Source organism: Ambystoma mexicanum, chromosome 4q (genome assembly GCF_040938575.1).
Source record: "Ambystoma mexicanum isolate Mex_15411 chromosome 4q, UKY_AmexF1_1, whole genome shotgun sequence".
NCBI classification, from domain to species: Eukaryota; Metazoa; Chordata; class Amphibia; order Caudata; family Ambystomatidae; genus Ambystoma; species Ambystoma mexicanum.
The window spans coordinates 650,924,657-650,939,024 of NC_090928.1; the positions used below are offsets into that span (position 1 = coordinate 650,924,657).

Genomic DNA, 14,368 nt, shown 5'->3' on the forward strand with positions numbered 1-14,368 from the left:
TTTTCACCATTCAGAAAAAGAACCAGGCGGGCCTGAGAGTTGTGTTGGACCTTTCCACCCTCAACCTCTCCTTATCCCAAGAAAAATTCAAGATGGTTACGCCAGCTTTTATAGCAGACATTGGACAAAGGAGACTGGATGTGCTCCTTGGATCTGAAGGACACGTACCTACACTTCACGATTTGGCAGCCCCATCGTTCTTTCCTACGGTTCAGGATCATGGGCTACCATTTTCAATACAAGGTCCTTCCTTTTGGCCTCAACTCGGCCCCCAGGGTCTTTACCAGGCTCATGAATGCAGTGGCGGCCCCCCTCAGAGCGCAGGGCCTCCACATCTACCTATACCTAGACGACTGGCTCGTCAGGGCTACATCTCCACAAGCGGTTCACCACTCTTCCCATGCCCTTATGAACGCACTGCACGTTCTGGACTTCTCGCTCAATCTCAAGAAGTCACAGCTGCAGCCTACGCAGACTGACATTCTTAGGCCTCATCTGGGACACATGCTCTGAGAAGGTATTTCCGTCGGAGGACAAAATCTCTGCTATCAAGAGGGCCACCGCCGAATTCCTCAGTGACCTCGACATGGTGGTACTAACATCTCCTGGCAGCGGTCCTATTAGCCGTTCCGCACCCAAGACTAAAGATGAGGAGGATTCAGCTCCACTTTGTGGCCTCGTGGAACCAGGAGCGGGGCTCTCAATCCGAGATGATCAATGGGCCTCCATCTCTCCACCCGGACCTGACTTGGTGGTCCAGAGACTGCAATTTACGGATGGGCAAGCCCTTCCAGCCGCCCAAACCACCATCACCACGGATTCCTCACTCGAGTCCTGGGGAGCCAGCCTGGACGATCTCTCGGTCCACGGCACCTGGACTCGACAGGAGCAGGAATACTACATCGATTGGCTAGAGCGGAATGCCACTTGGCTGGCGCTCAGGGCATTCCTACCACTTCTCAGGGGCAAGGTTGTCTTCATCCAGACGGACAACTCGACCAGCATGTACTGCATCAACAAGCAGGGAGACACCAGATCCCCCTCCTCTGTGCAGACTGGCGATCAGCATGTGGTAGTGGACCCTGGAACACATTTACCTCACGGCAGTCTACCTCCCGGGGGAATCCAACCTGGAGGTGGACTGGCTCTGCAGGCTGGGAGCGGACAATTACGAGTGGCAACTAAACAACCTTGTGATTCAGGAGATTTTCCACAGGTGGGGTCACCCCCAGATGGATCTCTTTGCCACCTTGCAGAACAAGAAGTGTCCCCAGTTCGCATCCTGGCAAGGTCAGAGCCCCGGCTCCCTGGGCGACACATTTCACCTCCAGTGGACTGGCTTGAAAGCTTTTGCCTTTCCGCCCACTCCCCTGATTCACAGGGTAATTTGCTAAATCAAGGAGTCTCGCAAACTCCTCATCATTCTAATAGCTCCATGGTGGCCGGCCAGGCCATGGTTTTCGGAGCTGCTCAGTCTCTCTGAAGTTCCTCCGATTCACCTCCCAATGGCCCCAGCACATCTTCTGGCACAGCAGGAGGGGGGGGGGGGGACTGAGTCCTACACCCTTCGCCAGGAGCTGCTCAGTCTCTCTGAAGTTCCTCCGATTCACCTCCCAATGGCCCCAGCACATCTTCTGGCACAGCAGGAGGGGGGGGGGGCTGAGTCCTACACCCTTCGCCAGGGAAACTAGCCCTCACAGCGTGGTACCTGAGCAGGTAATGTTTCTGCACCTTAGCCTCTCACAGGCCAATCTGAAGATCATGCCAGGATACACGAGCAAAGCTACCAGGGCCCAGTACAAAAGCAAAAGGGAATAGACCCCCCTGGCGTGCACCTTGGAAGACGTGCTCTCCTTTTCGGTGCACCTTGCCCACTCAGGCGTGCAGGTGAACACCTGCCGTACATATCTCGCACCCATTGGGGTTTACAGGAACTCTGAGGAAGGCATTTTCTCCTCCTCCAACCCTATTGTCAAACACCTGACAGACTCGCAAGGCTCTACCCGCCCGCCAAGAGACCGCACCCGGTGTGGGACCATAACCGTCTTGGGCGCCCTGGCACACAAACCTTTCGAGCCAATGGCGACCGTGGACATCAGGCTGGTCACCATCAAGACAGCCTGATTAGTTGGCCTCACCTCGGGTCAGCGAAATCTAGGCGCTGGTTGCCTCAGAACCATATACTACCTTCCACAAGGACAAGGTAGTCCTGCGGACACACAGGGCATTTCTGCCCAGGGTTCCGTCTGCTTTCAACTTGAACAAAGGAATAGTCCTTCCTACGTTTTTTTCCCCGATTCACAAGGACGAGGCACAGAGTGCTGCACTGCCTGGATGTTGGGTGTGCCCTGAAGTTCTACTTGGACAGGAACAAGGGCTTCCGCAAATCGGACGCCTTGTTTGTACTTTCTGAGACTCAAGACCAGGCTATCGGGCCTCTAAGGCGTTCACATCCCGCTGGATTGTCTCTGCCATCAAAGAAGCATATGAGGGCCAGCACAAGCCACTCCTGGCCAACATGCATGCCCACGCAGTCAGGGCCAAGGCAATGGCCATCGCATTCCAGGGCCATGTCCCTTGGCAAGTCATAAGCAGGGTGGCCACTTGAGCCGCTCGCTCAGCTTTCTGCAAGCATTACTGTTTGGATACCTGCTCTAGATCTGATGCAGCTTTCGGACAGGCGGTTCTCAGGAACATATTTGCTTAAAGAGGGTCTCCTCTCTAGCCTGGGGCTACAATCAGTTGTAATCGCCCATACAGTATGGATGAAAGGGGATGGGCCGTAAGAGTTATTTTAAGTTACTCACCGTCAGTGCTCCAGATAAGATTTTGAGGTGGGAGTATTTTACGCATGATTTTTCAAATTAGAGCATAAATGCAATTTTCAAGAGTAAAAATGAGTAAAACGTATTCAACATACTGCATATGGGATTCTGCCACGATCTTGTCATTTGATGGCGATGGATTGGCTAATTGGAAAGTGAGCGGTTCTAGTCGCGGATTTAGCTGTCCCATGTACGGCCCAGGAAATACTGCTAATAACACTACCCCTCCCACCAGCATAATACAATGTCTGAATGGCTTATCGTGCTGTTGCATTCAGTTATGCAGCTCAAAGTTGTCTCAGATTATCTTTCCCCCTAGGCTGGGTGATGACGAAGCTTGTTTTGGGAACTGGTCAGTCTGAGTGGCTCGCGCCCTCCCAACCCCCCTGTGGAGTAACTATAATAGTGGCACTGATTAATTTTATGCAGGGCTTAGAAGCTCCTGTTACGCTCACCTGGTTCCCACAGGGGCGTCGATCGGACCCGGACAGCTGCGATCTCCACCAACGTGATGCGTAGTGCTGAGATGACTGTCTGGACTGGCCCGCCTAATCTCGTCTGCCTGATCCGTAGAAGTATTCTCCTGCAGGTGGAGAAAGGGATTTAGCCACCCGTGGATTTTAGTGATGGCCCCCTCCCTCTGTTCTCGTTCTCCCCTCTTGTCACCTCCGATATCCCCTTTTAGTAACCTCACCTTATGTTTTTAAATGATGAGGTCTCCATCCTGCATGGCATGCAGGGGCGCGTAGATACCAGTTACTTTACTGTTTTGAAGGTGCTGGAGGAGTTCCAGAGGAATATTGACTCCGGGGTTTATAAAGTTCAAAGAGTTTAATATGTCCGATGATCACTCTTATTCCATTCCCTTGTTGAATTGCAACTGGTTCAAAAGAATATTGCTTGGAGGCAGCAGATGGCGTTCAGGTGAGAGTCTGTATTACCCAACACTGTCCGGTCAAAGTTGTATGAGTTTAACTTGTTGTCTTCTCCCTTTATAGGTGCGGCAAATGAAGATGAGGCGTATTAAAGGGTAATGCCTCCGGTGGTAAATCAGATAAGCCTATGGTGGTAAGAGATTGTATTTGTCTGCTCTCTTAGCTCACCTTGTTGTTTCTTTTGTTTTCCCCCAGGTGCTGGAGTTCGGCGAAGAAAATGATGGAGGCAGCGCCGGATCGAAAAATGCTGTAAGAACTGGTGAGTATGGCGCGGCGCTGCAACTGGCGATGCGACGCGTGCAGAAATAATGTCCTTTTAAAGTTCGAAGAAGTGATGGATCCGGAATCAGGTAAGAATTGAAATAAGGTTGGTGTTCTAACCTTTCCTTCTTGTTTCCTCTTTTGCTAGGAGCTCTTTATTCGAGACGGGCGTGACTGAAGACTGGATGCTGACTGCAGGCACGGTGAGCGTTACGCTGCTGGATGCGGAATAACGCGAAGCATGTGTTGCTGATTGGGCGTGGTTTAAATAGCAACCAAAGTAGTTCCAGGTAAGAAGTTCCCCAGAACCACACCCGAGTAAAAAATAGTCCCTGTGACAAAATAGTCCCATCCAAGCCTTACGTTGGCTTGGATTCAGTTGCAGCATGGTCTGCATGAGGTAAGTAATGGCTATGAGCCTGGCGCCTATGGCGACAGGACTGAACCCAGACAGCCCCTAGCCGGGGCTGCTGGGATTTTAATATCTGGATGCCTGCTCCCGGGGCTGATGGGCTTGGTCCGGGTGCCTGGGGGTAGGCATCATGCCAGCACTCCCCCCAAGGCCCCTCCTAAAGGTGTTCTTCCCCTCGGTCCTGGTTTGTCTGGGAAGTTCCGATGGAATTTTTTCACCAACCGAGGTGCATGAACGTGGTCGCTAGGCTCCCATGACCTTTCCTGTGGTCCGTAACCCTTCCAGTCGATTATAAATAAAGTCTTGATTTAACCATTTTAGAGTCCAGGATATTTTTAATTTCGAATTCGGGTTCCCCATCTATTAGGATGGGGTCGGGTGGTTTGGCTAGTCTTGTCCCGGGTTGAACTGGTTTCAGGAGTGAAACATGAAAGACGGGATGGATCCGCATATTAGAGGGTAGTTCCAATTTGACGGCCACCGGGTTGATAATGGCCTTAATAGTGTAAGGTCCCGAATATCTAAGATTAAAAGTCTGAGTCCCTTTTAGAGGTATGTGTTTTGTAGCCAGCCAAACTTGATCTCCAATCTGGTATTGTGGAGCATCACTTCTATGTTCAGCATTTTTCTTGTATTTCTCTTTCGCTTGTTTCGAATGTTCTGTTGCTTCCTTAAAGGCTTGTGTAATATAGAGTGCAGATGAATCACTGCAGCCAGTTTGAGAGAATGTAGTACCATAATTGGCGAGAATGCTCATATTAAGCAAACTGTCTTTAAAAAAAATATATATATATACAATTTCCTTTGGATGTTTGGCCCCCATCTCTGGGTCTATTAGAAAGCAGCAGACAAGACATTATTGCAGTCAGCGTACACACGCAGTCAGACGTCACCCTGTCACCTGTTGCCTCCAGGACAACACACCTCTTTGTTAAAGGCCCACAGAGCTCGCTTGAAACGAGCTTTCCAGCAAAAACACTTCTGGGCCCAACGTATTTTTAGACGTTGCAAGAGCAGGTGTGAAAACAAGCGCCCTGTAGGGAAACGCTGATGATTGAACGCTGGGCCCGCGCACCTGGAAGGTGAGAATTCGCTTGCAATAAAAGGCTGCAGATTTTATTTCCTAAGCAAATATTTATGGACACGGATAAAAAAGCTGCACGTGTGAGGCCAAAAAGGCCTTTCTGTGGGTAGGGTGGTGCAAAGTCACGGGAGGGGGTAGGCACCAGGGTGCATTGGCCTTTGGTAATTGACAGGTACCCCTTGAGGGGTCTGCCCATGTAGGCATGTCAAGGCCCACCCATGCCTCTGCTCTTAGGCCCATTGTGCCCGCCCAACACACATTTACTCTTTCAAGCCCATTGTGTCGAGGGACCACCTGCACGGGAGCCAGGGCTCGGTGTCCCGACAACACTGGCCTCCTACCAGGCCTTGCCAGTGGCCCGTGGGATCAGCTGCAATGCCCTCTCGCGTATCAGGGCGAACAGAGGGGCCAGTATTGGGAACGGAGACCGCTTTCGGAGGCGTCCCAGGTAATATCGCCCACCGAAGCCCGGCTCTGGGAGAGGGAGGCTGAAAGTAACACCTGCCGCGTTCGCTGCAATAGCCGCCTGTCTCAACCGCCGAACGTTGGGTGTCTGTCCTTCTAGGCGCATCAGTTAGAACAGTGGGGATGCAGGCGACATGCCAGGTGGGCATGAGCTTGTCTCCTCTGTGGTGCTAGCCATTCTGTTCACCAAGGCCGACCCAGCCCCTCAACCTTCCGCGGTTAATAATCAATAGTACTAGTAAATAATATGAACTGGTTATTACAGTGCTTAGAAGCGGGGAGGGGGTGCTGCATCATGCAAGTGCTGTCTGAACACCTGGTGATGTTGTGCACTTCTCTGCCCTTCACTTAGCCGTTCATTCTCGTCTCTTCACTCACCCACGCAACATAACCCGAGCAAAGGCAGAACACAGCCTGTTCTCAACCAGGTGCATAACATAAGTTCCAGCGCTTCGAGGGTGTACCAATGCTAGTTAAGCGCTTTACAAATGCTATAGAACATAAATGCCAGACAAGTATCAGGAATGGGTAAGCGACTACCACCCTGAACGATCATCACACCCATGCAGAGTACCCCCCTCTGCCCTGTAAACTGATTGGCCCCACACATTCCACCCACCCCTCATCCTTCTGTACCTCGGTGCAGTAGCACTCCGTGACACAATGCTATACACTGCACAAGAAACCCACCAAATCGCCAGGTGAACTCGCGTCACCTTACCAGAGTATTAATCGTACTGACCAAGAAATACCAGGTGACCCACTGAGCAGCTTGGCTCATTTGTAGTGAATATATAGTCCCCAATGCGCCCCATGAACCTGCGCGCGGGACACGCCCCCACTCTTTGAGCCTGCTGGTGGTGCCTGTCTGGGCTGCCACATGGGTGTAGCGCGGTGACTGCAGGAGCTCCACCCCTGCCCCCTTACAGGCTACCGAGGGTACCCAGATGGGCTCCCGCTCCCCACATCCTAGGCACATCTGCGGCAGACAACCCCGCGGCTATTTCAAAAGAAATGAAAAGCACTCGCAAAAACATGTGCCAACAAGATGCGGCCCCCCCCAAGGCTGAAGCCTGAAAAATCACCACTGACAAACCCCCCTGCCACGCCCCCTCCCTCGCGGCGTAATAGGACCAAAAACTATTTTAAATACAAAATGCAAGCTCGGAAAATAAATGCCTACCCTGCCACGCGTTGCGATTTATAATGTACAACATTACCAGTCCATATCAGACCAGGCTAAGAACTACCACTACTACTAAAGGGAACTTGCTTAAAATCAAACACACCATGCACAAGTCCGTGGATTTATCAGAAGGGATGGCCGACGTGCATTTCATTGCTCACACGCCCTCTAAATCCAACATCTGCCAACACTAAGTGCAGCGCCGGGAACTAGTGCCGAGAGGCCAAAACCCAAGCGCACAGAGGACGAGGCAGGCACGGCGTCTTACCTTCTGCGTTCAGCGGGTTCCATGTGTGTCCGCCGGGTTTCATCTGTAAAGGAAGTCCCACGATCCAATCCCGATGACCACAAAGCACGCTCCCCTCCCAGCCTCCGCACCCCTGACTCGCTGTGTGTGTGTATGAGCTGCACACAGCGCCTCCGTCCTTAAAGTCCAGCCTCACTCACCCATCACAATGATGTCAGAAAGATTTTATATAATAGTCAGATATGTAGATTCTTTGCAACAAACCTCCAGATCATTGTTATTCATGCTGAAAACATTTGATTAGTGACTTAAAGCAACATTATTTTTTTTGGGTGTCAATCTAGCAGACATCGTAGATATATAAAGCGCCCATTTAATGATGTGTTAATATAAACACATAATTAAATGGGCGCTTTGGGTTACTCACTTTAACTATCATGCGTATGAAAGGCTCTGCCACTGATAAAAGAAATGTTTGTTGGTGCAGATCCAAGACACCTTTTGCACTAGTGCCATCTAGTGGAGGAAAGTGGGCTTTTTAATGAAAATAAATAAAGCGTAAACGGTGCGCAGAAGAAAATTAAATGCTAAGTAATGGCCATAATTACATGCGTAAAATGGCCAATTACACAGCTTATCTGGAGGGCTGCTCACCGTAGTGACTAACGTACTCTTCGTCCATAGTCCCCGTTCCTCCATACGTCCCACCAACCTCCCCCTATTAATACTGGTGTCATTAGGCATTGTTAAATCTATTGTCGACACGTCAATGGGGGCTGAGGTGTGTCGGCGGAGTCAGGGCAGCGCATGCTCCCTGAGCCGCACCCCTGTGTGCCTCTAAATTTAAAGGGGAAGGAGGTTTTTTCTGGTGAAAAAGGTTCTGTCTCCCGTCCCTTGGAAAGGACACCCTTACAGTATGGAGGAAAGGGAACTATGGACTAAGAGTACGTTGGTCACTACGGTGAGTAACTTATAATTTCTAGACGAGAACTACCTCAGTGGAGGTTTTGTCTTCGGCGGGAATCCTTCTTATTCCCTGCCCAGGCTCCAGAGTGTTTGAGAAGGCAGGAAGCGAAGGAGGAGTCCAGAACTCTGCAGCCCTTTGTCTTTCACCTTGGGGACCAAGGCCAAGTAAGGGGAACAGCCAGACCACCCGTTTCTGTAAACTGCAGGTAGAGATTGCAGAAGTTGAGCTGTAGTTCCTGATAAATACTCCGAAACCTGGAAGCTTCTGAAAAGTCGACCCCTGGAGCTGAATCCAAAGAGCAAGATGAAGAGGAGACAGCTGTCGCAATTTTCAGCGACCAAAGAGCCTGCTGTAACCCTTCCTTCCAATCGACCTGGGGATCCCAGCTGGGAAGACTCCTACCCAGAGACTGGTGAGATCCACTACTCTCAAACAGGCCTTTTGAGCCTTGCCACAACGTGCTGCGACCTTGCTGGCTGCAATACCCTGGGACCTTGAGCCATTGTGCAGTGCATAATCTTCCGAAGTCCAAATCCGTCCAAAACTTTGGCGGCCGCCTCCTGGCTCTCCAGAGACACAAGTCAAATCCCTGAAGTGCCCTCACCAGAGTGCAGGACCGAAAGAGTGAAGAGAATCCAACCGGCGATTATTTTTATTTTTTTTTGTTCATCTGGCTAATGTAAAAAAGTGCCAAATCCACAGAGCTGCGAGACTGTGATGAAACCTTTACTGGAAGCCTACTGTGAGGACTGCTACTGCACGTTCCTGTCCAGTTCTTTCGTGTCCATACCTAGAACACTTTAACTCTGAAAGTGAAAACGTACTTGTTTAAGAAGATCTCCTAGAAAACTCATGCAATACACTAGGGAACGACTGGATAAGAAAAAAGGCTTCTGTTTTGAAAAGTATAACCAGTGTAAATGTACTTGCTTGCTGAAAGAATTAGTGTGGTAACTGTATCTCTGTGAAAGAAGTTGCAACGTGTCCTTAACTTATACTTACCTTTTTGAGTTCAGTGTACCCTCTAAAAAATGTACTTTGAATGGTGTTCCCCTTTCTGAAAAGTAATACGTGTTGGTACTGTTTTTATCATTGCTTAACTGAATGCGTTTAAAAGCTTACTGATGGGGTATACCTACCTTGAATAACATTGTGTTCTTCTTAAAGGGTACCATAGGGTGTTCCCTGTTCTGCTTTATACAGACCTGAAACAGTCCTTAAGTTAAAACATGGCTTTGAGTTGCTTGAATCCCCTCTTAAAAGTATATGGTGCCTTACTTACCTTGAACAGCTGCTGCTGCTCTTCTAAACTTGTAACACTGGGTTGTGCCTCCCCTGAATCCGCTTAAAGCATTTCCAAAATAGTCATATGGTCCATTACTTACCTTGAAATACTTTTGGTCTTAAAGTGCAATTGGGTTTTACTTTCCTTGAATTGCTGAATGCATCCAGAAATAGTTGTGTTAATACTCGTCATTGAGTAGCTTAAGGCCTCTGCAGAAAGTATGAGTTGTTTTACTAACTCTGAACTGAGTTGTAAAAAGTAATGTTGCAAGGAGTATGCTTGTAACAGGGTTGGTTTATTAAGTGATTTCTTAACTGAGTGTCACTGCATGACTGACCGGGTCTACTACCCTTGAATTAGTATTGAGTTGGTTTTTTATATGTGTGTTTATATGTGATAGTACTTGTTTCCCGAAGATTTATCTGGGCCTACTTGTATTTAAATAAAACATTTATTTTTTTACAATGCATAATGTTTCAGTGTTTCTTTGGACCATGTGCATGCTACAATTTCTTTGTACCAAGCTACAGTCCTCTCTCCCTCCTAAGAATAAGCCTGGCTGCTTGGTCTACGCTACCAATATATTCTTGGGTGTTACAGCCTTATACTAAGAGTGGAGCTTATGTACTGTCTCAGATGTATGGTTCTCTGAAACCCTTAGTTGGACTTAAGAAATATTGTCCTTACACTGTGCATTATGGAATGCAATTTCCCAGGCGGCAGAAAATGTTCCCAAAGGGGAGGCGAGATGGTTTTAAAAATCTCATCAGTGATGACAAGGAGGCTTGATGTGTCAGGCTGCATTGGCTGTTGTATGGGTTTGAGTGCAGTAATGAGATGTGCGTGGTTACGCAAGTCTGGGTTTGTGTACCCCTCTCCCCTCCCCCTCCCCCTCACATCAAATCAAGGCTCCTGGACATGGCCTTTGATGGGTCCAACCTTAAAAATAATCTTTCTTTCATATTTTTTTTTACTTAATTAGAATAGTATATAGCGCACTACGTCATTAGATGTATTTGACATACATGCTGCAGCATTATTTTAAAACATGTTTTACTTGTCTGAACTTCAATATTGAAATTTGATATTGTGGCCCAATTCCTAAACTCGGGGTAGGAGACCTTGCAGGTAACGTTGGTCAGAGGGGATGGATGCCATTAAAACAAGAAGTTGGATGACTTGGAGAAAGTTGGTTCTGATTTGCCTCGTCTACGTATTTATCGCCTGCACTGCCACCGTGGAATGTTCATAGTCCACATATGACCAGAATCAAAAACTGATGAACTTATGTGGCCAGCACCACTAAGGCCTGGGGCACTTTCAGCTGTGGACATGGTCGCAAAGTTCCTGTGCAGTGCTCCAGGTACAGATTAGCCACCCAGTGCTGTGCAATCTTAATTTAAGGTTTGAGGTTCCAGCATAGAGGCTGGACATTTTAAATATCAGGAATCTGAAGAGGAAACCATCATTTTTACCTGCGATATAAGTCTCTTGTTCTCCATTCTGAAAAGAAAGTTTAAAAGTGAGAATATCTAAAGATGCAACTTTTGGACAATTCTCTTCTCTGCTTGCTAAAAAAATGTTTGTATTTGTGTACTCTAACAATTAAACTTGTTCCTTTTGTAGGTGAACACTCGATAATTTAAGACTGATGAAAGCGAGAGAGATGACTGCTGTTCTAGTCTGCTGGTCCAAGAACTGAAGACTGTTGTATAGAGACATTTTCCACTAAAGTTATGACAAGTTTACCCTAATTTAATAAAGTCTTCTGTTTAAAAAAAAAAAAGTGGTACGGTCATTTCTGATTTGATGCATAATATAAATGGATGAAACAAAATGAGGTGATACCAGCCACTTTCCCAATGTAAGGCATTTAAAATATATGTTCCTTTGTCCCTTTTCATGGCTTATCCAGTAGCATTGGTTAGTAAATGAATAGGGTGTACTAACACTCACATTCTCCCTTACTCAGCCTTCTACGCACCATTGTGCTTTTGTCTGTCTTATAAAAAACTTGCATGTTAGAATTTTCATTGAAGGAAAGTCTTTGCCAGTGATTTTCTTAACTTCTTGGCAAATCCCTTGACGGCACCTGCATGCTTCCAATCTCTCAACCCATGTTTTCAGCCAAAACACCTGCAAGTGGCTCCAGGAGTACATGCACAACAGGAAGGGGAAATCTTGTCTGGTGGATGTCCCTGTTCTGGGAGAATTACTTCCCGGATAGATTTTGTATAGTCCTGGGTTTGGAGACTCATCAGTTGAATATAGCTTTTGGCTAAACCTTTCATTAAGCCACAGTGTTCATTTGTGAAAGAGCGTATGGACCTTGAATACTTTTTTTTTTTTTCTTTTTCTCCAAAAGCAATTCTATTGGATTTCTTTCAGCCAAATGGAGTACAGTATCAGAAGTCCAATTTACCCTACAATGGAAAAGTACTGCAGCAACTGTTCTGCCCTGCCCCCACCCACCTCAGTCACTTCTGTGCCAGTAACCATGCATTCAACAAACGGCCAAAGTAATCATGAGCTCAACAGCAAACTCCATTCTTATTCAAATCTTCACATCCATATTATTGCTTGCCAAACACCAAGCCTCTTACAGGGCAGAGTGTAATGTGTTGTAGACAATACATTCAAAGTCTCTCTGGGCAAGAGAGCGCACTATAATCAAGGGCTAAGTGGGATAGCAAAGGTTTCCATGTATTAATACAACCAAACTAGTTGGTTCCGAGACCCGTTGAGTTTATCCATTGCAATTGGGTGCCATAATTTGGTACACAGCCGGCGAACATGTAGTGGGTCAGGATCCTTCCATCTCCTATGATTACCTTTGTTAATCTTAAAGGATATTTCTAGCACGCATTATCACCACCGGAGTGGTCCTCTGGTGGCTCTGAAATGGGAAGGTGGGTTGAATTGGTGGGAGTAAGCAGGAAAAGTGCAAGAGACACAGTTCTCTGGGTTTGGGGTGCTTTCCGGTCGGTGGCCGTTGTGTGCTGGTGTGCGAGTCTGTGTGGTGTGTTTTGTTGCAGTGTAGTGAAGTTTGTGCGGTTTGTTGTGGTATAGGGTTATGGTTGTGTTTGGTTAGAGTTTGAGAGGTGTGGGCAGAGGGGTGAAATTGTTAGTGGATTGGTTATTGGCATCGCTGTCTAGAAGTGATGTGCTGAATTTCCACGCTCTTTCTAGGTGTGGCACGTGAACATCACTGTTTATCTAGCTCCGGCACCAGCTGATATTCAGTCGCTTCCATAATTGACGCCCGCCAATATTCACAACTGTCCAAATACGGCCCCGCCCACCTTTTTGAATCGGTCTGTATGTACAGCCAGCTGGCGTTCGTGACTCCATCCAAATCTGGCCTTGATAGCATTCCCATTGCAGTCCAGATGGTGCATGGCATTGCTCATCAACAGCTACTCTATCCAGATGTGGCAGTGGATCACATTCACAGTCCTACCCAGCTGCTCACGCAGGCCACCGCACACAACCCCACCCAAGTGCGGCACATGCCAACCCTCGCAATTACGCCTAGGCGCGGCACCTGCCATCATTCACAACTCCCTGGGTTCAGTGCATGCCAACATCCAGCTCCGTCCAAAAGTGGAAACTGTTAACATTCATAATTAGCAGTGGTGATGGAGTTGGGGAGGGATGCTAATAATGTCCTCATGGGGTTGTCTCTTATTTCCTATTAAGCCTCGCCTTGTCTCTCGTTACTGTAGGCGTTTCCCTTAGTCAGTTTTGGGTGTTGTCTGTCATCCTAATTTCTGTCGACCTGTTCTTTGTGTTTCCTGTTTGATTGTTTTGTTGTTTCAATTTGATTCTGCTGTGTTGAAGTGTCAGGATTTTAGTAGCTTTGTGAATTGTAGATGGTCTTTTGTGTTTATTTCTTTTGGGATGTTCCAGGTTTTTGTGGCCACCTGGGAGAAGGAGCCCCCTAGTTTTCTCTTGACGCATGTCTTTGGTTCTAGGTGGATTTCATTGCTTGATCTGAGAAGTCTCGTTGGCTTGTAGATTTTCTTTTGTAGGAATTCAGCTCCCTGTCCGCTGATTGCCCTTTGTTATGCACATTGTTTTGAAGGTGATGCGATGTTTGACTGGGAGCCCATGTATTTTAAATACTGGAGTAATGTGGTCTCTTCTGAATAATTTGAGGAGGAGTCTGGCTGCCTCATTTTGGATGTTGTAGTTTCTTCAGAAGGTATTCTGGCATCCCTAGGTAGAGGCTGTTTGCGTAGTCCATTCTTGACATGATGAGGGCGACGATTGTGAGTGTTTTGCGAGTGAAGGAGAGGAAAGGTAAGATTCTTGTATGAAGGAGGAAGAAGCATGTCTTGATTATTGCGTTTATTTGTGCTTCTAAGGTTAGGGTATTGTCCATCAGGGCTCTCATATTTTTTACTACCTTAAATGGTGTGGGTGCCAGGGAATGTAGATGTTCTCTTGGTTTTTGGATATAATCATGATTTCTGTCTTTCCAGGGTTGATTTTCAGGTTGTTGGCATTCATCCAGTTAAATACTACTTTTAGACACTCAATTAGGGTCGAGTGACCTGCTTGAGTGTCTTCAATTTTGTAGATGATTTGAGTGTCTGCGTAGTTGTAGCATGTGATTTTGTATTTTGTGAAGATTCTGATTACTGGAGTCTGATAGATGTTGAAGTATAGTGGTGATGGTGATGATCCTGTGGTTTGGGA

The 14,368-nt window shown here is 47.5% G+C and overlaps 1 protein-coding gene across 1 annotated transcript in view; it reads left to right on the plus strand.

The window, feature by feature from the left end:
- Positions 1 to 11,453, plus strand: part of CCT4 (chaperonin containing TCP1 subunit 4) — a 472,029-nt gene extending 460,576 nt beyond the window's left edge. Inside the window, exon 14 of the mRNA XM_069608221.1 lies at positions 11,294 to 11,453. Within this exon, the coding sequence (XP_069464322.1) occupies positions 11,294 to 11,308 (15 nt within the window). The 3' untranslated portion in view covers positions 11,309 to 11,453. The remainder of the gene's footprint in view (positions 1 to 11,293) is intronic.
- The last annotated feature ends 2,915 nt before the right edge of the window (positions 11,454 to 14,368 follow it).